This window comes from Pongo pygmaeus, chromosome 15 (genome assembly GCF_028885625.2).
Source record: "Pongo pygmaeus isolate AG05252 chromosome 15, NHGRI_mPonPyg2-v2.0_pri, whole genome shotgun sequence".
NCBI lineage: Eukaryota > Metazoa > Chordata > Mammalia > Primates > Hominidae > Pongo > Pongo pygmaeus.
In genome coordinates, this window is record NC_072388.2 from 64387230 (window position 1) to 64414178 (window position 26949).

At 35.6% G+C, this 26949-nt stretch overlaps 1 protein-coding gene across 11 annotated transcripts in view; it reads left to right on the top strand.

Annotated features, from left to right (window-relative positions):
* FUT8 (fucosyltransferase 8) overlaps positions 1-26949 on the top strand; it is a 456741-nt gene that overhangs the window by 270890 nt on the left and 158902 nt on the right. For all 11 annotated transcript variants that reach the window (XM_054449587.2, XM_054449583.2, XM_054449582.2 and 8 more), the window contains one exon: positions 1421-1850. In XM_054449587.2, the coding sequence (XP_054305562.1) occupies positions 1648-1850 (203 nt within the window). In that variant the 5' untranslated portion in view covers positions 1421-1647. The remainder of the gene's footprint in view (positions 1-1420; positions 1851-26949) is intronic.

A 26949-nucleotide genomic window follows, 5' to 3' on the forward strand; every position in this document is an offset into this window, starting at 1 on the left:
TTTTAATTTGGTTTTCAAACAGTTCTGAGCAAGTACAATTCTTTTCATTCTATGTTTTAGCCAGTGGAAATCAGTAACATTAAGGTAAATGCTGTAGGAGTAAATGGGAAGGAAGTAGAGTGTTTCTAGGACAGCCATTTGAAGAGATTTTCTTCTCTTTGAATATTTGGTGTTTTAAAAACAATTGAGATTTAAGGTGCAAACATAGAAAAATAGTGGCCCTGTGCTCTGATTTTTGAAGCCTCTTCTCCATCTTTTCTGCTAATCTTTTTACCACTGTTTGATTGGTGGTCAAGTGCCCCTTACATTCAGTCTTGTATACAGAAACTATTTCTTGTTTTTTCTCTCTTCTCTTGTATATGGAACTCTGTCTAGACATATGATTTCTCTTCTATAGCTTTAAAATTATCAAAACATTTTTAAAATTAAAGAAAAAAATTTTTTTATAGCGATGGGGTTTCACCATCTTGCCAGATTAGTCTCGAACTCTGGGTTCAAGCAATCCTCCTGCCTTGTCTCCTTCCAAAGTGCATGGATTACAGATGTGAGCCACTGTGGCTGTCCTGTCAAAAGGTTTTAAATTATATTTTTGCCTACAAATTCTCTGGGGAGAAAATAGTTTTGTTTCCAAGGGAATTCTAAGCCTAATGATGGAGAAATGACAAATAATACTTGTAACCAAGCCTGGAAAAGAATGTGCATTTGTAGTTTAAGATGCACAGTAACTAAGATGTAACTGGTACTAGACGTTTGCTGTAATTGTTGGTATTTTTAATAAATTTGAGGAAGCAGTAGTCTAACCTGATCCATTTGAACCTTTGCTTCTGATATTTGGAATGACTGCCAGCTGGTTAATGGCTGTGATAACCTTAACTTGGCTAATATGCATGTCAGTTTTAGAATTTATCCTAAAAGTGACAATTTGCCTGTCACCTGCAGAGTTAAGTGGTATAATGGCAGCTGAACAATGAGGAGAGTGGAGTTGAGAACTGGTAGAAATGAAATCACTCATACAGGGAATGTGTTTTTTCTTGAGATAATGAACATATAGCCCAAAATATGTGATTGATTACATTTTGTTTTTGATTGATTGTTCAAAGATATAATTTTTAAGTCTTCATATATAAGCTATTGTATAATTATGTAAGAAGGAAAAGAAAGTGATGATGGCACTTTGAAGACTTTCAGGCTTAGAGCTAATTAGTCTGTTATCTGGTAGAGCACTAATATACATGGCTGATTTAATATACAGATTAACAGATTTAAAGCTTTTACCCTTTACTTGTTATTAGGCAGTTAGGTTATCTTCCAGCTTGTTGGCCAGTCAACACCAATGTGTTTCCTTTAACTCCAAGAATCTCAGCATATGCTATTTTATATATCTTAAATAATTTAAATACATTTCTTACTCTTTCCACAGCATGTAGAGCGCATGAAGTACAGGACAATAAAGCTTCCTACACATATCACCAGAAGGATCTCTTTGAAAGATTCACTGCAGGACTACCAGAGAGAATAATTTGTCTGAAGCATCATGTGTTGAAACAACAGAAGTCTATTCACCTGTGCACTAACTAGAAACAGAGTTACAATGTTTTCAATTCTTTGAGCTCCAGGACTCCAGGGAAGTGAGTTGAAAATCTGAAAATGCGGCCATGGACTGGTTCCTGGCGTTGGATTATGCTCATTCTTTTTGCCTGGGGGACCTTGCTGTTTTATATAGGTGGTCACTTGGTACGAGATAATGACCATCCTGATCACTCTAGCCGAGAACTGTCCAAGATTCTGGCAAAGCTTGAACGCTTAAAACAGCAGAATGAAGACTTGAGGCGAATGGCCGAATCTCTCCGGTAGGTCCTAAAATACTGAACGAAGAATGATGAAATATTATACTTTGTTTTTAGGTGTAGGGCTTCATTCCGCTAGGAACAATAGTTAATTATTTTTATAACCTGCTGTCTTTGCCAAAACTTAGCATGACAGTTTTCTATCTCTGTATATTTAATACAGAACAAGCGTGTCCAACCCACAGCCCATGGGCCACAGGTGACCCAGGACAGCTTTCAATGGGGCCCAGCACAAATTTGTAAACTTTCTTAAAACATTCTGAGATTTTAAAATTTTTTTAAGCTCATCAGCTATCGTTAGTGTTAGTGTACTTTATATGTGCTCCAAGACAATTTTTCTTCCAGTGTGGCCCAGGGACACCCTGATATAATTTCTCCATAGTGGCATCATTATTTTGCACATGCATTCTAATGTAGAAAAACTATGCCATTTCATTTGTGTACTTACATTTCATTTACAGTTATGTATTTTAAAAAATTGATATATTAAATCCAAACTATGTTTTAAACTAGTGTATATTAAAAATTTTATATGAACTGTAACAAAGATATTATAATAACTGGGAGGCTGAGTAAGTCTAACTAGAACTTATTAAAATGCAGAAACAACAGTTTAAACAACTGGATCTGGAATGCGGAGAATGATTATCGTTGCTAATTCTAGTCTGTAAAAAATGTGACATATATCTATTAGAAGGCATCAACTGTTTGAAAACTAAAGTCTCCTATATATTTTCAGGGAGCAAGTAAACATAATATTACATAGGCGATCTCTGTATTTTTTTCCAAAGTTATTGAGGTAAAACATTACCTAGTATCTTGTATGCAAAGATGATCATGTAGTACTCGCTCTCTCAAACTAGAGAAGCCAGAAATGAAGATTTGAGAGTCATTACTCCAGAGGTGGTAATTGACCCTAAGGGAAGTAGTATAGAGAAAAAGAGCTGAAAGTTCATTTCTCTTTGAGAAACACATAAATCAAGTAGTAGAAAGTGGAAACATCCAATTGTGCAGAAAGCCTTTAGAATAGTTGGGGAAGAATAGTGGGAGAGAGCTGTTACGGAAACTGAGGAACATTCTGTGAAGGAAGAATGTAGTTGGCAGTGTTAAATTACCCTTGATGCTGTAGAGAGGATGCCCATGGTCCTCTCATTTTCTACTCTCACTGCCCTTCACTCTTTGTTTAGAACTCGGATTTTTCCCTTTGTCTAGTTTCATAACTTTTTCTTCATAATATTATTTGGGTCCTTTTATGTCCTTTGAAAGACAATGCTAGGTGTTAAGACAAAAATGAATGAAACGTTATTCTTGTCATTTGTACCATTCAAGAAGATAGCAAGCGGTCAGGGATTAGAAAGTGGACAGAACTTCTGGAATTTGTCTATTATTTTCTTTCCTACTTGGGGTACTCAGGGAACATCATGGAGGAAGGTGATCTTTCAGTAGAGTCTTATTCATTCATTCTAAAGATTGATAATTTAGGGGTTAGTAATAATAGCTGTCATTTATTACATGCCAGGTACTATGCCAAGGACTTTGCATGGATCATCTCATTGAATTTCACACTATCTTTATGAGATGTTAGTACCATTTTTGTAACCATTTTACAGATTAAGAATTATAGAGATGTTAAGTAATTTAATTTGCTGAAGGTCACACTTTTCACAAGTGGTAGAGCCTTTGAATCCCAGTAGTATGACTCCACAACCTAAACTCTGAATAACTGTATTGCCTTCCTGAGTAAACGTCTTAGGTATGAGATCACCAAGAATAGCTACTATTCTAGTTGATTTTGGAGTTTGCTTTGATTGTAATCAAATCTTCTTCTATATCATGGGAATTTTGCTCCTAAAAAGATTTTTCCCCTTAACAATTTAGACTCGTAAATAATTGCTCACTTTTCTTACGGTTCCATCTTCAATACTGATATTTCAATTTGTTTATTTCTGACTGCCAAATGTTTTTGTTGCATGAAGGCAAAGCTTGCTTTAGTATGGGTTTTTCCTTCTGCAAAATAATCTTTAGGTCTATTAAGTCACTTTCTTTATATTCTTATATGTTGAAATTAATTTCTCAACTACATTTAAATGTAGACTACTTCTAAGAGCTGAATCGCTTAAGTCATGTGGTAATACCATGTAATTACAGTCTGAAAACAGATTAAGCAAATGAGCCCATGTTTATATAAGGGAATATAATTTCAGGAAAATAGTTTATAGTTATTTTCCCTCATTAGGGAAGAAAACCTCGTTGGGCCCTTTCATTGACTTTACTGCTGGGGCCATTTGTGTTTCTTCCAAAGGAATGTTGTTTTAGGGCCCTCTGGCATGAAAGGAAGAGCAGTGGAGGTGCTACTAGCATTGGGATTTTTTTTCCCTTATAGTAATTAAGTTAATATTTTGTATTCAATTTGCTATGTCTTTTTCTTACAAGAAAATGTGTTCACAAGTCAGACTACAAAAGATTAATTCAGATGTTTATAACTAGGTCGTTTCTTTGAGATAGGGCATATGGATTGGAGTTGGAAAGCAACACAGAAGCTTGAAACTACAATTTTTTAGATTTTCTAGATTCAAGTCAATAATTTGAAAAGGAATTAACAAATCTTTCAGCTAGAATTTTCTGATTTTGTTGATAGTGTTAGAAATTTAGGAAAATAATTTAAATATCGTATCTTGGAGGGATGCAAATGTAGAAGCACAATATATAGGAGGTTGCAGTGTATTTGTGTAAATCTGATCTATTGATGAGTAATGTCCGTACATAAAATTCACTCACTTTATCGTAGATGTCTATGAGTTTTGGCAAATACAGTCACGTAACCATCACAAAAATTATAGATGAATTCTACCTCCCTCTAGAATTCTGTTGTTCCCTCTTATGGTCAAATTCTGTCCCCACCTCCTGTCCCTGGCACTTACTGATCTGATTTCTGTCACACTTTTTTCCTGTTTCAGAATGTCATATAAATTGAATTACATAGTATGTAGCCTTTTGAGTCTGTCTTTTTTCACTTACTATAATGTTTTTGAGATTCATCAATACTACTGTCTGTATTAGTAGTTCATTCTTTTTTATTGTTGAGTAGTATTTTTATTCTTTTTAAATGTTGAGTAGTATTCCGTTATATTATGTGTCTTAGCCCATTTAGCATTGCTATCACAGAATGCCTGACACTGGATAGTTTATAGAGAAAGAAGTTATTTGGCTGATGGTTCTGGTGGCCGAAAAGTCCAAGATTGAACAGCTGCATCTGTTGAGGGCCTGAGGATGCTTCAATTCATGGTGGGAAGTGGAAGGAGAGTAAGCATGTATAAAGAGATCACATGATAAGAGAGGAAGCAAGGCAGAAACTGAGGAAGCCAGACTTTTTTAAACAACCTGCTCTTTTGGTAACTATTCCATGCCCATGAGAAGGAGAACTCAGTCATCTCTGAAGGAGGAGCATTAATTTATTCATGAGGGATCTAGCTCCATAACCCAAATACCTCCCACTAGGTCCCACCTCCCAACACTGCCATGTTGGGGATCACATTTCAACATGAGCTTTGATGAGGACAAACCACATCCAAATCATAGCAAGATATATCACTGTTTTTTTTTTTTTAATCCATTCACCAATTGGAGAATGTGAGGTTATTTCCATTTTGGGGCAGTTGTGAATAAAGTCACTATTAACCTTTGTTCCATAAACTTTTGTATGACCATAGTTTTTATTTCTCTTGGGCAAATACCTAGGAGTGGGACTGCTGGGTCATATGTTAACTGCATATTTAACTTTATAAGAAGCAACCCAGTTCTTTTTCTAGAGTACCTGTATCATTTTGAAATTCCTAGCAGAAATTCTTCAGAGTTCTACTTGCTCTCCTCCTACCCAGCATTTGCTATTGTCAGTTATCTTTATTTTAGCCGTTGTAATAGATATATAATACTATCTCATTGAGGTTTCAATTTGTATTTCTGTAATGAATGATATTGGCCATTTTTTTAATGTATTTATTTGCCATTCATATGTCATCTTTGGTGAAGTGTTTACTCACTTCACCAAAGAATCTGTTGTCTATTTTAAAAAATTGAACTGTTTTCTTTTAATAAGTTCTTTGAAAAAATTATTTTTTAAAAATATATAAACACAAAATTATATTTATTAGTAATATAAAATATGGTATAATATAATAAAAAACAAAAACATGGTGGCATAAAACAACAATCATTTATTTGCTCTTGATTTTTCCAATTTGGGTTAACTTCAGCTAGGCTTTTTTTCTAATTATAAATAGAGTCACTCATGTGGCTGCAGTCATCTGGTGGCTTGGTTATGGTTGGGCAGTCCAAGATAACCTCACTTACATATTTGGCAATTAGGTCGACCATTAACTGGCTCGCTTCCATATTTCTTTTCTGGAAGGATAGCCCAGATTTCTTACATGGTAGTGTTCCAAGAGGAAAATAGCAGGAATTGCATGGCCTCTTGAGACTGAGCATCAGAAGTAACACAATGTCAATTCTGCCACATTCTGTTCATTGCAAGTCGAGAGGCCTACCCATATTCAAAAATGGAAGAAATAGATACTGTATCTTGGTTGATGGAACTACAAAGAATGTGTAACCACATTTAACCTACCGTTCTCACCACAGAAGTGAAGTTGAATAGATTGGATTAGGTCAAATCATGGTGGGCTTATATAGCCAGAGTTATGTATAGACCTGATTGATAGATAATAGAGAACCATAGTTGGTTTTCAGCAGAGGAATGACACAGTGAAAATGGTTGAGGAAGATTTAGATTTTCAGGTGGATTTGGTGCATGTGCCAGACTGGAGTTAAGATATTTCTTGGGAAACTCTTAAAGTATTAATCTAGATAAGAGGTAATGCAAACTTATACTGAAATTAATGATTGAATCTGTTGACTTTGATGCTTAGGTTTTCAACATGCTTGTGTTTACATTTTCCCAGACATCTCTTTCTTTCTTGTTCATTGGTATCATGTTAGAACACATGTAGTGGGTCTTTAAAAAATTTAGAAATTATCACTTTCTCAGTCCTTTTATGCTTCATGTTTGTTTTGTTTCAAGTTTAATAATGTGAAATAGCTATTTGCTCACAGAATTTTTGCTCCTTGGGACTTGAACCAGCCACATTGCTTCCCAGAGTTGAAATTTACCAGAAAACACCCAGAAAATTGTTGGTTTGTGCAGAAACCCGCTTGAGCAGTGAACCTCAACCTGGTTAGGTGTCAATCTCATGGAGTTGTAAAATCTAAAAAGTGCTTAATTGACAACTTTCCTTTTAACCTAATCCTTGTTATTCTAGGGACATTTATTTTTGAGAACAGAAGTTAAAAAAATTCAAATGTGGCTTTTGGCCTTTTGGCCGATTAATAAAGTTTTTTTGTTTGTTTGTTTGGTTTAGGAAAGGAGAAGAGATTTCTTCTAGAATTTAGATGCTGGCTGTAAAACTGTAAATTTAAAAACCACAAAGAATGTATGATTAATTTCCGATTACCTGTTTTTCTGAGCTGTGTATCATCTGCCAATACGAGTTACAGACAAAGCACAAATCTTCTGTTGGAAAAATTTGTCCCAGGCAACAGAAGTATACTCAGTTGGGTAGAAAGGAAACTGAAGTGGTTCTTCACAGGTCATGTTTTACTGTTGTTTGAGAAGATTGTGTTAAAAAGTGGGTTGCCTTTGTTCTAGTTGGTTGGTTGGAAGATTTTGCTCTAGACCCTCTTCTCTATAACTGCTAGTCTCTCATATAAGAAGTGCACATATATTCTTAAAGCAAGTGAGATGTATTGGAATGTGTACAGCACCCGCCATCTAATTATAACCTTTCATTATATCAGCCTTTTGATTTTTCAATCTTGTATCCATTATTCCTCATGTTATCAAGAATATCTTATTTTTAAGATATAATGAAAGATACTCCTTCCCTGAGAACATTGCAGTGGGAACAACATTCCTATCCTGATCGGCGCGATTAAGCAGATATTCTCTCCCTGGAATTTCTTGTAACTTTTTAATATTTTACTGGATTAAATTTGCTAACATTTTGTTTTGGATTTTTTCTATATAAATGAGATATTTATTTATAATTTTTCCTTCTTGTGATGTCTTTCAGGTTATCAAGGTTATGCAGGCCAATTCTGTTCTCTGGAAAAGTTTATGTAAAGTTGATATTCATTCTCTTTTAAATATTATAATTCTACCAGTGAAGTTATCTGGGCCTGGAGTCTTTTTGTGGGAAAGGGTGGTGGCGAGGAAAGAGAACATATGGGAAGATTTTAGATTCTGGATTTCATCTCTTTAATATAAATTGGATTGTTCAGCTCTTCTATTTTTTTTTATGTCAGTTTTGGTAAGATGTGTTTTTCAAAGCATGTGTTCATTTTTTCAGCATGTTCAAATGTTCTAATATAAAATTGTTCTTAGTGCCATTTTATTTTCTTCTCCATATTTGTATATCTATAGTAGTGTCTCCTTTTTCATTCTTAATATTGGTTGTGTTTTCTCCTTTTATCTTGCTAACAGTTTATCAATTTAATTTGCTTTTTCAAAGAACCAACCTCTGTGCTTTTTTTTCTTTATTGTATATCTGTTTTCTATTTTATTTTCTTTTATGTCCTGGAAAGCCTTAAATTTCTCTCTAAGCACAGCTTTCAGTTGTATTCCATAAGTTTTGATATTCTGTTTTTGTCATTAATTTAAAATATTTTAAAATTTGTATTGTGATTTTTTTTCTATGACCCATAGGTAATTTAGTAGTTGTTACTTAATTTCCAAATTGGGCTATTCTGTTTATCTTTCAGATTTTGATTTCTAGTTTGTTCTTCAACCAGATAGAATTATATTCTGTATTTCAGTTCTTTGAAATTTATTTAATGGCTCAGCAAATGACTTATGTTGTTGAATGCTTAAGAAACGGGTATTCTCTTGCTGAGTCTGATCTAGTATATATGTCATTTAAGTTAGGTTGGTTAATTAAGTTATTCAGATTTATTAATTTTTATAAACACTCATACTCTTTTATAATTGGTCACATAGTTATTCTTTCTAGTGTTCTTTACTCCTTCCTGTTACTCAGTTCTTTCTTCAGCCTTAATAATATCCTATAGTATTTATAGTGCAGGTTTGATAGCAATAAATTCAGATTCTCTTTTTAAAAACTTTATCTTTCATTTTGTTAGATATTTCTATTGAGTATAGAATTTACTTCAGCAGTAATTTTTATAAGCATTTAAAACATGTCATTTCATTGATTCCTGCCTTTCATAGTCTCTGAGAAGTCTGCAGTTTTAAGAAGTGTATCTTTCTCTTCGGCTGCGTTTACTTTTTTTTGCCTTTGGTGTTAAGCACTTGACTATGAGTTCCTAGATATGGCTTTATTTGTTTTTATTCAGGTTGAAGTTCACTGAGCTGCTTAAATCTGGGAGTTGATGTATTTTATCAATTTTGGAAAACCCTCAGCTACTATTTCTTCAAATACTGCTTCTGAAGCCATTGTTTTGTATTTTTTTCCTTATGGAATTCCAATTATATGTATTATTAAACTTATTTTTATGGTATCTCACATGCCTTTATGTGTCTTTCATGATCTAATTTCTCTTTGCACTTTATTTTGTATTATTTTCTATTGAACTGGCTTCCAATTTATTTCACCTATCTTCTGTTTTGTTCATTGTGCCGTTAATCACACACAGTTAGTAATTTTTTATATTTTTTGATTCTAGAGTATTCACTTGATTCTTTTTGATAATTTCAAATTTCTTTGGAAATTCTCCATTTTTCATCTGTCTTGTCCTTGTTTCTTTTAATTTCTTTAAATAGTTATTCTAATATAACTATTATATTTTCTCCTAATTTCGATTTCATGGATCACCTTTTGGTTGATTTCTTTTGATATTTATTTTGATTGTTAGTCAAATTTTCTGCCTCTTTGCATGTCTAGTAATTTTAAATTTAATATATTGTATGTAAAGGCACTGTGGGGGCTACAGAGGCTTTTCTCTGTTACAGATTGGGCTTAATATTTCAATCCAATACAATCAGTGATTGAACATGGCTATGTTGTAGTTTTAGTAAAACCTAGCCCGCTTTGTTTCTTCCTTGTTCCTCAGGTATAATTCTTCTAGGCTTTTTATGGACAGTTTGGTAGATTTCTCTTCAGATTTGAAGTATAGGACATTTCTTCTGCCCTTCAGAGGTTTTGAGCTTTGCTCTTTGATCTTTTGCTCCATGTAGCATCTAAATTTGACATACATTGAAGAGAAAACTAGCTGTGAGTTTAAGGTAGGCCTCAAGCAGGACTTTATCTTGTGAATATCGTAAGACTATGAGAAATTTCATTCTGTCTTAAAATTACTGTCTAGCCTTGGAGCCATAGAATCCAGCAAATCAACCATGGAGAAAACTGGCTATGTGTTTACTGCTCTTGCAGTTTCCAGATTTTCACACCACTCTTTTGTGTGTGAAATCAGCAAATGCTTCCCAAGTAAGAACATAGCTAGTTCAGCCTGCTCTGGAATTTTAGTTAATTTAATCCCTCACTTCCACAGCTCTCTAATGCCTTTAAAAGGATTATATTTGCAAGTTTTTTTTTTTTTTTTTTCTGGGGGTGGTGGGGAGTGCTTATTGTCATTATTACAGTGAGAATGAGAATAGGATTTGCCATGTTATACTGTATTCTACTTATAACTACATATACTCCTACATATACTCTACCTGTATTAAAAGTGGAGTTCATTTATCCCAGTGTTGCTGACATATACGATTTCCATTAGTTCCTGTGCCTAGATCTCTAGAGCCTTCTTGGTTCTTGCTCTTTTAATGACCTGGTTCTTCAGGCTTTCCTTTGATTCCCTTTTAACCTTCTATTGTATACCTTAATTGTGTGGTAAAGGAAAGGAAGAGTGTAAGTGGATTCGAAGTTTGTCTTGTTAAAGCGAATTAAATATGGTCTGAGAAGGACTTTGTCCTCTATATTTGAGTCCTAGTGGACGAACTGTAACCTAACTTAATAGGTAGACAAGATTGAAAACCTGACTTAGGAGTATGCACCTGTAATAATAGCTGAGTCTTGCGCAATCCCAGCAGCCATATTTCAACCATTAACACACTGCTGAGCATTCAGACTGTTCAAATAAGGCAAATGCTGAGCTGTAACCAGTCCAGTTGTTTCTGTACCTCACTTCTGATTTCTGTATATCACTCCCCTTTTTTGTCTATAAATCTTCTTCCACCATGTGGCTGCACTGGAGTCTTTCTGAATCTGCTGTGATTCTGGGTGCTGCCGGATTCGTGAATCGTTCATTGCTCAATTAAACTCCTTTAAATTTAATTTGGCTGAAGTTTTTATTTTAACAGTAACTGTCAGTAATCTTTTTCAGTGACTGATATAATGAACCTGTTAGGAGAAAGACCAGGATGAGATTTAGGTAGGTTGAACTTGATGTGCTTGCTGAACCTATCCAAAAGAAAGTTGGAAAGTGAGTCTAGAACTTAGGAAGAAAGCCCAGGTGAGAGAGAAATATGCCTTTGGGAATCACGCACATAGAAGTGATTGCCAGAAAATGTGTGGCACAAAGTAAAAATTTCTCCATGCACTTCAGATGATCCATAGTTTCCCTAAACACTGTGGACTTGCAGAGAAGGAAGTGTGGGAACAGCATCAACATACTCTTAGGTACAGGGCCTGCAAGAATCTCACATGGTAGGAAAATTCATTTTTCAACCACTACACCTGTTCTATGAATACAGCAATTGGTTATATGTAGAGAAGCATAGTATCATATGTATTTTTACATACTATTGCCATTACTAGGTTTTATTAGGGACAGAACCTTGGTAGAATAAAAGCACATTTAGAATATAATGCTACTTTCATCATCATTTGTTATATTGTTAATATTCTTCTTCACACCCAAGACTTGAAAATATGTATATATTAAAATAAATATATATACATATATAAATATATGTATATATGTACACACACACACATTTGCATGGAAGTAAAGTTTACATGGAAAAATGCCAAGGAAGGGGTTTTCAGGCAACAAAAGTATTATATCAGTTGTTCTATTTAGAACACTGTGATATAGCATTGTTACCTGTCTTTTCATGTGTACTGAAAAGTATAACCCCACTTAAACTCAATATATGAAAATCTAGGTTTACACAGAGATAAAATGTAAAATAGTCTTTATAAAATAGCAGATTCTTAGTGAATTTGGATTCAAGATTTAACAATCCACTTCGCCCATAGTCTTACAAGTTTTTTGTAAATCTAGGCCTACCAGTGTATGGGCACAGTGAATGGCTTATAATCCTGTTCATAGAAGAGTTGCAGCTCATAATCGTAATTTTATCACACTTTTCTCAAGGTCTAATGTGGCACCCTATCAACTAGGTGTTGGATTGCAGTGGGAAACAATGCAAGAAAAGCTGTTAGCTTGTGCTTTTACTCTTAGCATCTCGATTGTCCTAACAGTAACATTAGCAGCCAGCAGGAACAGCAAGACAACAAAAACAACAGCTGTTAATATGTGTTACTATGTATCAGGTCGCATTCTAAGCTTTGTATATATATGAACTCATTTAATCCCTATAGCAGGCCTGTGAGTAAGTACTCACATTATCCCCATTTTGTAGATGTAGACAGAGAAGTACAGTTAAATAGCTTGCTGGAATGTATACAACTGTGAGTGATGAATGTGGAATTCAAATCTAGGCTCTCTTGCTTCATATTCCACATTCTTAATCGTGTTGGTATGGTGGCTCTAAAAGTCACTGCTTTTTCACAGAAAATGTGCAACAATCCTTTCTTTCCTAACACCCTTTGTGTGTTTTGTATATGGCTTCAGTAGACTAGACCATAGGGTATAATGTACATTCTCTTTCTACCACATTCCTTTTTTCCCCATTTATCATTAAGCAGACTTAGCAAGGAAAATTATCAGCGATAAAGGTGGGTCATTCTGTAGTGATAAAGGAGTAATGAGGACATAACAGTCCTTAACATGTATGCACATAACAACAAAGTATGAAATACCTGAGGCAAAATATGTGAGATAGGAGAAATAGATAAATTCACTATTATAGCTAGAGACTTCAGCACCTCTCTTACACTAATTGAAAGATTAAGCAGGCAGAAAATCAGTAAAGATATAGCTGATGTGAATAGCATTTTCTTCAATCAGCTTGACCTAATTGACATTTACAGAATACTGTTTTCAACAACAGCAGAATACACATTTACCGTTGAAAACCTGTCTGTCCTGATGGACTCTCTGATATTTGGATTGGGGAATTTCTTGTAAAAGGTTGTCTTGTTATAATGAATAGGGAAGTCTGTGTATTTGGAGTTGGCTCAGTGGGGAGGGATAGGGCTGTAGAAATTTATTCTTATTTATAGTATCAGCTAGAAGTCTATCATGTAGAGAAAAATTTCTTTTCCCCTTCATTTCAAGCTTTGCCTACTCCCTACCCACAACAAAGATGGTTCAGTAGAAACTGGCTATGTGGAATGTAAGGTAAGATCATGCTTTCTCATTAGGAGTCATGATCACTTTCCTCATTCATTTTAATATATTCATATGTAATATCAAAATCACCACCAAGAAAAGAAAATTAGAATAAGGTAACTTTCAATATTTGGAAAATAATACATGTGCAAGACTTCTGGAGATAGCTATATGATTTTGAAGAGAAAGTAAAATTTCTTATAAATCAAAAAGTATAAACCATTAATATTACCAATAGGAGGGAAATTGCAAAGCTTAGCGAAAGGCACTGGATAGACTGTGGCATAAAAAAGGGGGTCCACGTTGGATGCAGTGGCACAAGCCTGTAGTCCTAGCTGCTAGGGAAGCTGAGGCAGGAGGATCACTTGAGTCCAGGAGTTCCAGGCTATTGTACCCAATGATCGTGCCTGTGAATAGCCACTGTACTCCAGCCTGGACAACATAGTGAGACCCCATGTCTAAAAAAAAAATAGGGTGTCAGGTTTAGTGATTCATTCATTTATTCTTTTAGTTATTTATTTTAGGTTCTTTAGAACTATTAGAGAATAAAATGCATCTGATTGTTTATATCTTGTCTGTTAAATGGTATTCAGTTATCTTTTGCGGTTCAACAAATTATCAACCTAGTGGTATAAAACAACACAAACTTACTCTCACACAGTTTCTGCGGATTAGGAGTTCTTGCACAGTTTAGGTGATGTCTCTGCTTTGGGGTCCCTCACAAAGGTACAAAAGGTGTTGACTGGGTCTGCAGTTTATTTCAAGGCTCAATTGAAGAATGATACAGTTCTAAAATCATATGGTTGTTGGCAGAATTCACTTCCTTGATATTGTTTGGACTAAGGGCCTCAGTTTCTTGCTGTCTGCCTGAGGCTGCCCTCAGTTCCTTTCCAAGTGGACCTCTCCAGAGGGCAGCTCACACCATAGCTTGCTTCATCAAAACCAGCAAGGAAGAGAATCTGCTAGCAAGATAAAGTTGCAACATCATTGACGTTGCAAGATTAATATTGTATACTCTTTTTGTGGATGATGGCTTTGGTTACAGGATTCCAAAGGCCAGTATTCTTTTCTATGAAATGTTTTCTAATTCATATAAAGCTAATTCTTTTTCCTCTTCATTCCTGTATTTTATTTTATTTTATTTTATTGCTTATAATAGTCTAGGAGTGCCTCTGGATGGCTGTGTCCAAGGGTATAAATTTGCAAGTAGTAAAGAAATTTACCATTACTTAAAAATCATTTACCTTTGTTGTGAAGTTCCTTTCCTCTCTCTCCCTCCTTTCTTCCTTCCTTTTCTTTCTCTCTTCTTCCAATTTAGAGTGATTACATTAAGTTATTGTACCCAGGGATTATTTTGAACTTGCCTTTAATTTCATTTATGTGTGACTTTTTCCTGTGATTATATGTATACAGTACATATGTAATCTTTCATACATGGGCATTAATTTCATAGCTATGAGTACAGAAAATGCCATTTTGATAGGATATCCAAGTAGGATACTTTTTGGATAGTCTGATCTTTTGCTTATTTAATGACAAGTTGATTACCTCTGTTCACTTAGAACCAACCAGCCTCCCTCCCTCCCTCCGTCCCTCCCTCCCTCCCTTCCTTCCTTCCTCTTTTTTTTTTTGCCCCACACTCTTGCTCTGTCCCCCAGACTGGAGTGCAGCGGCACATTCTCTGCTTACTGCAACCTCCACCTCCCGGGTTCAAGCAATTCTCCCGCCTCGGCCTCCCGAGTAGCTGGGATTACAGGTGCGCACTGCCGTGACCTGGCTAATTTTTGTATTTTTAGTAGAGACGGGTTTTTGCCATGTTGGCCAGGCTGATCTCGAACTCCTGGCTTCAACTGATCTGCCCACCTTGGCCTCCCCAAGTGCTAAGATTACAGGTGTGAGCCAGAAGCAGATATTTTTGATGAATACTTTATAATTCAGTTTTCAAAATATAGATAAAAATACAAATGGAATTAGTCAACAGTTGGCTGCAAATAAGTATAGCTTTTATATAAATAATCACAACTATTCAAGTGTATATTAAATTTGACTTTCTCCTCACCACAGATCCTTATAATAGCTCACTTGCTGTGGATAGTTGTCTGCTTTTTTTGGTTTGCTTAGCTTTAACAGGGGTTGACAAACTATGGCCAGTGGGACAAGTCTACCCTTCGCTGTTTTTTTTTTTTTTGTTTGTTTGTTTCTTTTTCAATGGCTTCCAGGCTAAGAATGGTTTTACATTTTTAAATGGTTGGATCAAAAACAAATTCAAAGCAGAACATGTAAGAGGCCATTTGTAGCCACAAAACCTATATAGTTTACTCTCTGACCCTTTATAGAAAAAGTTTACTAACAAGGTTTGTGTGAACCAGGATGGTTTCATTATTTTCATTATTAAGTCTTGTCTTTTGTAGTCTCTGAATTGTTAGGCGTGTTACATGTTGATATGGACATGCTCTGAAATAAAGGTCCAAATAGTAATATTATTCTTAGGCTCTTGTTTTACTGTACATCTTTTGTACTTGTTTCCGTTTTTGTTTTTTTTTCCCCAAGACAGGGTCTTGCTTTGTCTCCAAGGCTGGAGTGTAGTGGTGCAATCATGGCTCACTGCAACTTCGATCTGCTGGGCTCAAGCGATCCTCCTACTTCAGCCTCCCAAGTAGCTGGGAACACAGGTGTGCACCATGATGCCCAGCTTGCTTTTTTTTTTTTTTTTTTGAGACAGAGTCTAGCTTTTGTCGCCAGGATGGAGTGCAGTGGTGCGATCTCGGCTCACTGCAACCTCCACCTCCCAGGTTCAAGTGATTCTCCTTCCTCAGCCTCCTGAGTAGCTGGGATTACAGGCACGTGTTGCCATGCCCAGCTAATTTTTGTACTTTTCATAGAGATGGGGTTTTTACTGTGTTATCTCCTGACCTCGTGATCTGCCTACCTAGGCCTCCCAAAGTGCTGGGATTATAAGGCGTGAGCCACCACGCCTGGCCTATGCCCAGCTAATTAAAAAAAATTTTTTTTTTAGAGATGGGGTCTCCCTATGTTGTCCAGGATGGTCTCGAACTCCTGGGCTCTAGCAATCCGCCTGCCTCAGCCGTCCAAAGTGCTGGGATTACAGATATGAGCCATTGCGCCTGGTCTTACTATAAATCTTTATAAGCTTATATTTTACCTCTTATTTCTTCTTGCTTTTATTATATGTTCAATTATTCTAACGTTTTTGTGTCTCTGCCTCCTAGAGGCACCTTGTATTTAGTGCTGAAGTGGCTCTTAGGTGGAGGAGATCTGATCAGTTATGCTTAGAAAGGAACAATCTAGTGAAATGAAAGGCCTGGGCTTCTCAGATTTGGATTTGGATCCCAAGTCGACCACTTACTAACTTAGTGATCTTAAAAAAGTCATGTAAGGGGGCTTTTTGATCTTCAGTTTCTTCACTTTAAAAATGGCAATAACATCTATTTTGCAATAAGTTTAAAATGAGATTAAAAATATATAGAAGAATTTTTGTGTATTAGTAGGTCCTCAATAAACAGATTTTTAGCTGCTACTGGTAGCTGATAATCCAAAATGCATGATTTTACATACTTTCATAGAACTCAGAATATGTTTTCATTTTTTCTAATGTAAAATAGTTAACACAATGGATGAGATAATTTAGAAAACTTACACATTCTTCAGAGTGATTGCTCACCCTGAGATAAATCACTTAACCTCTTTGGGTCTAGGATCTACAATTGTAGGAAAAGTAGATTGGGGTAGGTGATCACATTCAATAAATGTATTTATTGAAACAGAATAGTTAAATATATACTAGGTTAAATGGAAGCATAGAATAGGCTTTATTTCTCATAATTCTTCTCTCATAACTGGACAATGTGATTTTTAAAACTGTTTGATGCTTCTAAATATGGAAATTGTAATTGCCCACCCTGAGCTTTATTTAGAATATAGAAATTTTAATTATTCATTATCACTACCCAGACCTCTAGGGAAGAACACACCATTCTTGGAGAAAGGTGTCACATGAACAACTGAACAACCTGCTCCTGAATGACTACTGGGTACATAACGAAATGAAGGCAGAAATAAAGATGTTCTTTGAAACCAACGAGAACCAAGACACAACATACCAGAATCTCTGGGATGCATTCAAAGCAGTGTGTAGAGGGAAATTTATAGCACTAAATGCCCACAAGAGAAAGCAGGAAAGATCCAAAATTGACACCCTAACATCACAATTAAAAGAACTAGAAAAGCAAGAGCAAACACATTCAAAAGCTAGCAGAAGGCAAGAAATAACTAAAATCAGAGCAGAACTGAAGGAAATAGAGACACAAAAAACCCTTCAAAAAATTAGTGAATCCAGGAGCTGGTTTTTTGAAAGGATCAACAAAATTGATAGACCGCTAGCAAGATTAATAAAGAAAAAAAGAGAGAAGAATCAAATAGACGCAATAAAAAATGATAAAGGGGATATCACCACCGATCCCACAGAAATACAAACTACCATCAGAGACTACTACAAACACCTCTACGCAAATAAACTAGAAAATCTAGAAGAAATGGATAAATTCCTCAACACATACACCCTCCCAAGATTAAACCAGGAAGAAGTTGAATCTCTGAATAGATCAATAACAGGAGCTGAAATTGTGGCAATAATCAATAGCTTACCAACCAAAAAAAGTCCAGGACCAGATGGGTTCACAGCCGAATTCTACCAGAGGTACAAGGAGGAGCTGGTACCATTCCTTCTGAAACTATTCCAATCAATAGAAAAAGAGGGAATCCTCCCTAACTCATTTTATGAGGCCAGCATCATCCTGATACCAAAGCCTGGCAGAGACACAACAAAAAAAGAGAATTTTAGACCAATATCCTTGATGAACATTGATGCAAAAATCCTCAATAAAATACTGGCAAACAGAATCCAGCAGCACATCAAAAAGCTTATCCACCATGATCAAGTGGGCTTCATCCCTGGGATGCAAGGCTGGTTCAATATACGCAAATCAATAAATGTAATCCAGCATATAAACAGAACCAAAGTCAAAAACCACATGATTATCTCAATAGATGCAGAAAAGGCCTTTGACAAAATTCAACAACCCTTCATGCTAAAAACTCTCAATACATTAGGTATTGATGGGTCGTATCTCAAAATAATAAGAGCTATTTATGACAAACCCACAGCCAATATCATACTGAATGGGCAAAAACTGGAAGCATTCCCTTTGAAAACTGGCACAAGACAGGATGCCCTCTCTCACCACTTCTGTTCAACATAGTGTTGGAAGTTCTGGCCAGGGCAATTAGGCAGGAGAAGGAAATAAAAGGGTATTCAATTAGGAAAAGAGGAAGTCAAATTGTCCCTGTTTGCAGATGACATGATAGTATATCTAGAAAACCCCATCATCTCAGCCCAAAATCTCCTTAAGCTGATAAGCAGCTTCAGCAAAGTCTCAGGATACAAAATCAATGTACAAAAATCACAAGCATTCTTATACATCAATAACAGACAAACAGAGAGCCAAATCATGAGTGAACTCCCATTCACAATTGCTTCAAAGAGAATAAAATACCTAGGAATCCAACTTACAAGGGATGTGAAGGACCTCTTCAAGGAGAACTACAAACCACTGCTCAAGGAAATAAAAGAGGATACAAACAAATGGAAGAACATTCCATGCTCATGGGTAGGAAGAATCAATATCATGAAAATGGCCATCCTTCCCAAGGTAATTTACAGATTCAATGCCATCCCCATCAAGTTACCAATGACTTTCTTCACAGAATTGGAAAAAACTACTTTAAAGTTCATATGGAACCAAAAAAGAGCCCGCATCGCCACGTCAATCCTAAGCCAAAAGAACAAAGCTGGAGGCATCATGCTACCTGACTTCAAACTATACTACAAGGCTACAGTAACCAAAACAGCATGTTACTGGTACCAAAACAGAGATATAGATCAATGGAACAGAACAGAGCCGTCAGAAATAACGCCACATATCTACAACTATCTGATCTTTGACAAACCTGAGAAAAACAAGAAATGGGGAAAGGATTCCCTATTTAATAAATGGTGCTGGGAAAACTGGCTAGCCATATGGAGAAAGCTGAAACTGGATCCCTTCCTTACACCTTATACAAAAATCAATTCAAGATGGATTAAAGACTGAAATGTTAGACCTAAAACCATAAAAACCCTAGAAGAAAACCTAGGCAATACCATTCAGGACATAGGCATGGGCAAGGACTTCATGTCTAAAACACCAAAAGCAATGGCAACAAAAGTCAGAATTGACAAATGGGATCTAATTAAACTAAAGAGCTTCTGCACAGCAAAGGAAACTACCGTCAGAGTGAACAGGCAACCTACAAAATGGGAGAAAATTTTCGCAACCTACTCATCTGACAAAGGGCTAATATCCAGAATCTACAATGAACTCCAACAAATTTACAAGAAAAAAACAACCCCATCAAAAAGTGGGCGAAGGACATGAACAGACACTTCTCAAAAGAAGACATTTATGCAGCCAAAAAACACATGAAAAAATGCTCACCATCACTGGCCATCAGAGAAATGCAAATCAAAACCACAATGAGATACCATCTCACACCAGTTAGGATGGCAGTCATTAAAAAGTCAGAAAACAACAGGTGCCGGAGAGGATGTGGAGAAATAGGAACACTTTTACACTGTTGGTGGGACTGTAAACTAGTTCAACCCTTGTGGAAGTCAGTGTGGCGATTCCTCAGGGATCTAGAACTAGAAATTCCATTTGATCCAGCCATCCCATTACTGGGTATATACCCAAAGGACTATAAATCATGCTGCTATAAAGACACATGCACACGTATGTTTATTGCGGCATTATTCACAATAGCAAAGACTTGAAACCAACCCAAATGTCCAACAATGATAGACTGGATTAAGCAAATGTGGCACATATACACCATGGAATACTATGCAGCCATAAAAAATGATGAGTTCACGTCCTTTGTAGGGACATGGATGAAATTGGAAATCATCATTCTCAGTAAACTATCGCAAGAACAAAAAACCAAACACCGCATATTCTCACTCATAGGTGGGAATTGAACAATGAGAACACATGGACACAGGAAGGGGAACATCACACTTCGGGGACTGTTGTGGGGTACGGGGAGGGGAGGGATAGCATTGGGAGATATACCTAATGCTAGATGACGAGTTGGTGGGTGCAGCGCACCAGCATGGCACATGTATACATATGTAACTTAACTGCACGTTGCGCACATGTACCATAGAGCCTAAAGTATAATAATAATAATAATAATAATAATAATAAAAAGAAAAAAAATTAGCATACCAAAAAAAAAATCTTAAATAACTAAATTGTAAAAATTTAAACTTTGAATTTTTTTCTCCCGTATATAAATGCTACATAGGCAAAGTAAATTTTCATTAAATATTTTATTTAATGTAATATATGAATAGTTGAGCTGAGGGGCTTGATTAAACATTCTTTATATTTTATTCTTTTATCCTACTGTATCGAGCTGATGATGACTTCAATAACTTCTTGATAGTTGAAGATAAATAATAGTAGGATATACAGCAATTGTGGCATATTGATTTCAGTATCACTTGATTTACAGATGACACATCTGCTACAAAGTCTTTAGAAAAAAATTACCCTGGGCTATTTCTTACGTTTCTTTTAGGCAAATTTGTATTTCAGTATGAAGATTTATTTTGTTTTTGAAATTGTTATATTGACGTCTTTTAATTCATTTAGCTCAAGCTTGTCCAACTCGCATGTGGCCCAGGACAGCTTTGAGTGCAGCCCAACACAAATTCCTAAACTTTCTTAAAACATTATGAGATTTTGTTGCGATTTGTTTTTTAAGCTCATCAGCTATTGTTAGTGTATTTTATGTCTGGCCCAAGACAATTCTTCTTCCAGTGTGGCCCAGGGAAGCCAAAAGATTGGACACCCCTGATTTAGATAACAAATGAAATAAAATGGTTGTTTAGTTTGGAGATCGGTATTCTAGGCAAAGCCGTCTGAAGGAGAACAAATATAAATAGGTTTCAATGTATGTATTAGAGCTAGCCTGTGAATTACAATGGCTACAAGGAAATATAATGTAAAATAGCACACTGTGCTTTTCTTGTTATTGTTGCTTGTTCAAATAGAATGAATTTGATTTTAACATAGTCTTTTTGTTCTTTTTAAAAAAATGTATGCAAAAGCTGTTGCTTGGCGGGGGTATTTTACGTCAGAAATGCATAAGAGATTGTAATAAGGTTGGCAAAAAATAGGTACATTTAATGAATATGGAATGCTGTATCTGCAAATAAAGACAAAAGGGACTTTCAAAAGTGTAATTTAATGTTAATTCTCAGTTTTACTTAATAGCACTTCAGAAATATTATCTATTTTACCATTTGTTATGTGCAGAAGCTAAGAGACTTATTTTTATGCAGGTCAGTGGCAGAAGAAGAAATCAAAATCTTCCAAAGAATTATGAAGTTGTATCTGATTTTCAGTGTACTGCCAACACTGTCCTCTTTTATACTTTTAAGTTTCCCTTCCTTTTAGAATTAATTCAGGACAGTGTGGTTTATTAGCCTGTAGATAATGACAGAATATCCAATTTTATATTACAGTTACTTTTGGTATTTGTTTTGTGTGATCAGAGATCCCCATGTAACAGTATTGAAAATGGCCACTTGAATCATTACATCTTTGTTATATGGATATACCTGTATAAGCCTATAGAGACCTTGTTTAATATTTATTGAGATTAACCGTAATGATAGGTTAGTGTCTGTATAAATAAGTAGAAATGGCACATTAAACACACAAGTTTGCTAGATTAGGTAATTGCTGTATTTCATGTGGGTCATGGGTCTGTGGGAAGAAACTACATACTGTAAGTTAAAATTAAGTCCCCAGTTTGTTTGATCAGTAATACAAAAGCTTATTGGACATGGTAATGCCATATGGAGTAGAAATGATGTAGTATATCTAAAAATAGCTTCCTGTGGTCCTTTAGAGTGGGGTCATAAACTGCCTATGCAGTTGTCCACACAAGGTAACATCTTGCCAGATCTAAGCTCATTTCTTGCTATGCCGTAATCCTTTTATACCTGGAGCTGATGTCACCTTTCTACAAGAATATGCACAATTTATGTACTTCCATTTAAAGGAATGTGTACAAGCTTCTAGGATCTATTAGTTCTTAAACCAAACCTGTGTCAGTAATACCCTATTCTGATCCTTGAGAAGAAAGCAAAAGTCATTTCAAGGTATCTCAATAATAAATACACCTTTGGCTTCCCTGCACTGTGGGAGGTGCATCTCTTCAAAATACTGATAGTGCTATATTATATATATATATATAGTCATGTGTTGCTTAAGGGCGGGGTTACATTCTGAGAAATATATCATTAGGTGATTTTTGTGGCTGTATGAACATCATAGAGTATACTTACATCATAGAGTGTAGTAGGCTAGTGTGTACTACATACCTAGGGTATATGATATAGGCTGTTGCTCCTAGGCTACAAACTTGTACAGCATGTTACTGTACTGAATACTGTAGGCAGTTGTAACATGATGGTTAAGTATTTGTGTAAACATATCTAAACATAGAAAAGGTACAGTAAAAATATAATCTTGTGGGCCTACTGTTATATATGCGGTCCATTGTTATGTGGTGCATGACTAAATATATATATATAATATGTATATAATACTGTATATAATACATATATATGTATTTTCTATCTTATATTTTACCCAGCAAAATACTATTTCTAGAGTCTATTTAGCTTACAATAAACTTGCTGGTTTTGGTAGGAAATAAAGCTTACTGAACAGCTTGATATTGCTGCTGCCTTTGGGATGTAGGCGTTTGGTGATATAATAGTTAATTAATCCTGAAGTGTTAATTCTCAGACCTATTGAGTCATAAACTCTGGTGATGAGGCTCAGTAATCTGTATTTTAACAAGCTCTCAGTGTGCATCTGATGCACACTAAAATTTGAGAACCACTGAAAGTACAATAACATTTTGGTATTTAAATTACTGACAGAGAAAATTCATAACAGAAAAAGAAAACTGTTACTAACAATGAGTCATCTTTGGGATTTTATTATAAGCAGTTAGCCTCAGGTACCTGGTGTTTACCCATGAAGTAAACATTTATATCTTGTGTCCTGTTCAGTGTAGCACATAATGCATTATGATGGGAGTGAGGTTCAGTTCAAAACCTACTCAACACCTTCTATTTATTCATTTTAGGATACTGCTGCTTTTGTAAGACTTAACTCATTTATACAGCCAGAGCTTTTAGTCACAGCAAGAGCCTTGAAAGAAGAATGTAAATAGAATATTGCTATGCATGTTTGTGTCAAAGGATATAAACTGACACATGTAAATTTTAAATATAATTTATCCATTCCAGTTGTGTCCAGTTAAAACCTACTGGAATCTTTTTTTTTTCATAGTTTATCCATGTATGATATGTGAGTTCGTATATTTTATTATTAATGGATGTCAACCATTTTTACCTTTTTTGTTCTACCCATAATTTTCTTCCTCGAATGATACCACTATTGCCAAATTAGCAAGAAGATATTTATGACTTTTCTATTTTCTAAGAGGACTTTTGCATATTCACATATAAATTGTGGTTTAAGAAAGATACACATTGACATTTTGACAGATTTTAATTTTCTTAGTCTTGGCAGGATACAACTTATTCTGTCTATTACATCTGGATGAGACCATTAGAATCTTGTTGCTGTAACTGTAAGTCATGGTGTTGAATTTGCCTTTGCGGTATAGGAAATAGAGCAGTGTACTTGAATATACTCTGCAGCATAGAGACATAGCGTGAAAGGAGCATAAGTGTCAGCATGATGAGTTGAGCTAGCATTTTTTTCTTCCATCCAATTAAAATAATATATAAGGTCATGAATATCCAGTTATGATTGTATATCCATATTCTATTTGTGATGAACACATGATTTCTTCCATTTTAAATTTATATTTTTTTTTCCTGGAAGTGTTAAACTATTCTGAAATATTTTGATATAAAAATGTATTTACTTCATTATTTTTAGACAAATTTATAATGTTGGCATTTCGTGATCTCTGTTCACCTCATTAATGTTTACTCTTAATACTTTCTAATTTGCATCCTAAACTTGCCTTTATGCTGAACAACCCACTATGCTTCATGTCTGTGCCTTTACACATTTTACTATTTTACTGATTCAGCCCCATCCCCAGCTGTCCTAATAAGCATTTTTAGTAAGTGTTGGTGGTTCTTTAAAATTCAACCTAAGCATGTCTTCCTCTGAGAATCCTTTCTTGACCTCATTCATCTGAATTAGGTGCCCTTTCTATATGTTCACCCAGCAGCTATGGCCTGCTCCTGTCATTGTACTCTCCACAGTGTGATAACTTTTAATGCATTTGTCTTTTAACTGAATTTTAAGTGAGTATCTTGATGGAATGGATTATATCTTATTCATCCTTGTATCATAGTGTTTAGAATCTGGCATCTTTAATAAAATGAATTAAATGCTCATTGAATGAATGAATGAATGAATGAATGAGCCCAGTTGATTTGGGGAGCATTGTATCTGATTAAAAAATCATTCTTTGTATTCTCAGCAGATAACGGTCATCTTAGACATGCTGATCTATGCCTGTTATATCTTTGATACCACATATTACTTAGTCCAGTACCTTTGGCATAGTGAATGCTGCATGAATGGATTGGAATTAAGGGCTGTATTTTATATAAATCATAAACATTTTCATCTGTAGATTTAATTATTTTATAATTAAAACAACATCTTTAGATGCCATCTCTTTTTAAAAAAAGATTTTATTGATCTGCCTTTTACCACTTTGATCAAAGTACACCTTTTGGGTTTCATGGTTTTATTTCTTTTTTTGTTTTTTTCTTTTTAGACAAGATCTCACTCTGTTACCCAGGCTGAGTGCAGTGGTGTAATCACTAGCATGCTCACTGCAGCCTCAACCACCTGGGCTCAAGTAATCCTCTTGGTTCAGCCTCCCAAGCCAACTGAGACCACAGGCACATGCCATCAGGCCTGGCAAATTTTTGGGTTTCATTACGTTTGACTTTTGTTGTTGTTGTCCAGCCATAGAATTCTTGTCAATATTATATAGTAGTTTCCTCTGAAATTTTGCATTTTCGTGTCATTGTGAAAGGTATTAGAGATAATATTTTTTTTTAGGTCAGGCCACAATCACAGTTATCACTGTGATAAAATAAAAAAAAGTATACTGCTATTCATAACCAACAGGAAGATCTGGTAAAACTCTGGTAAGTACCTTATGGGTTCTAGGCAACATAAGCGACATTTAATTTATTTAGATTGCTGAAAATAATAAGCAAAAAAAAAAAAAAAAGAATGCTGAGTCAAATGCAATTAATTTAGCATCTATAGTAACTTGGTTTTAGTGATTTTAATGATTAATTAGGAAGTGCATAGAAGCTGTGAAGCTGTTTGCTCTTCCCAACCCTATATTTTGATATTAAGGATCTCATCTTTGTTGTGTAGAATAGGCAAATGTTTAGGAAGACAGCATTTATTTCCATTAAAATATCTGAATTAGCCAGCTAAGAGTCTTTGTTTACTTCTTCTTCTTCTTTTTTTTTTTTTTTTTTTTTTTTGTGAGACGGAGTCTTGCTCATTCACCCAGGCTGGAGTGCATGGGTATAATCTCAGCTCACTGCGAGCTCCGCCTCCCCAGTTCATGCCATTCTCCTGCCTCAGCTTCCCGAGTAGCTGGGACTACAGGCACGTGCTACCACGCCCGGCTAATTTTTTTTATTTTTAGTAGAGACGGGGTTTCAACAGCCAGGATGGTCTCAATCTCCTGACCTTGTGATCCGCCTGCCTCTGCCTCCACCTCCCAAAGTGCTGGGATTACAGGTGTGAGCCACCGCGCCCAGCTTTTTTTTTTTTTTGAGACAGAGTTTCACTCTTGTCGCCCAGGCTGGAGTGCAGTAGTGCACTCTTGGCTCACTGCAAACTCCACCTCCCAGGTTCAAGCGATTCTTCTGCCTCAGCCCCCTGAGTAGCTGGGATTATAGGCGGCCATCACCACACCTAGCTAATTTTTTGTATTTTTAGTAGAGATGGGGTTTCGCCATGTTGGCCAGGCTGGTCTCGAACTCCTGACCTCAGGTCATCCGCCCGCCTCGGCCTCCCAAAGGGCTGGGATTACAAGCATGAGCCACCGCTCCCAGTCTGTTAACTTCTTAACATCAAACTTTGAAACTCCTTATTTAAAAGATTAAAGAAAGTGAATTACTGTCTATCACTGTTGCTGTTTGCTTATTAGGGATATAAAAAATGGGATAAAGATAGAAATATGATAGATCAGGTGGTAACAGAAGGAAGTAGAGAAATTCAAGAGATTGAAGACATGTAGATTCAGAGTCAAGTTCTAATATTTTAATGCATCTTCTGTGTTAGGATCTAAGTACTTTCACATATATTACTTGTAAGTTAATATCAAGTGAAAATTAGTTTGTTTTGCCTTA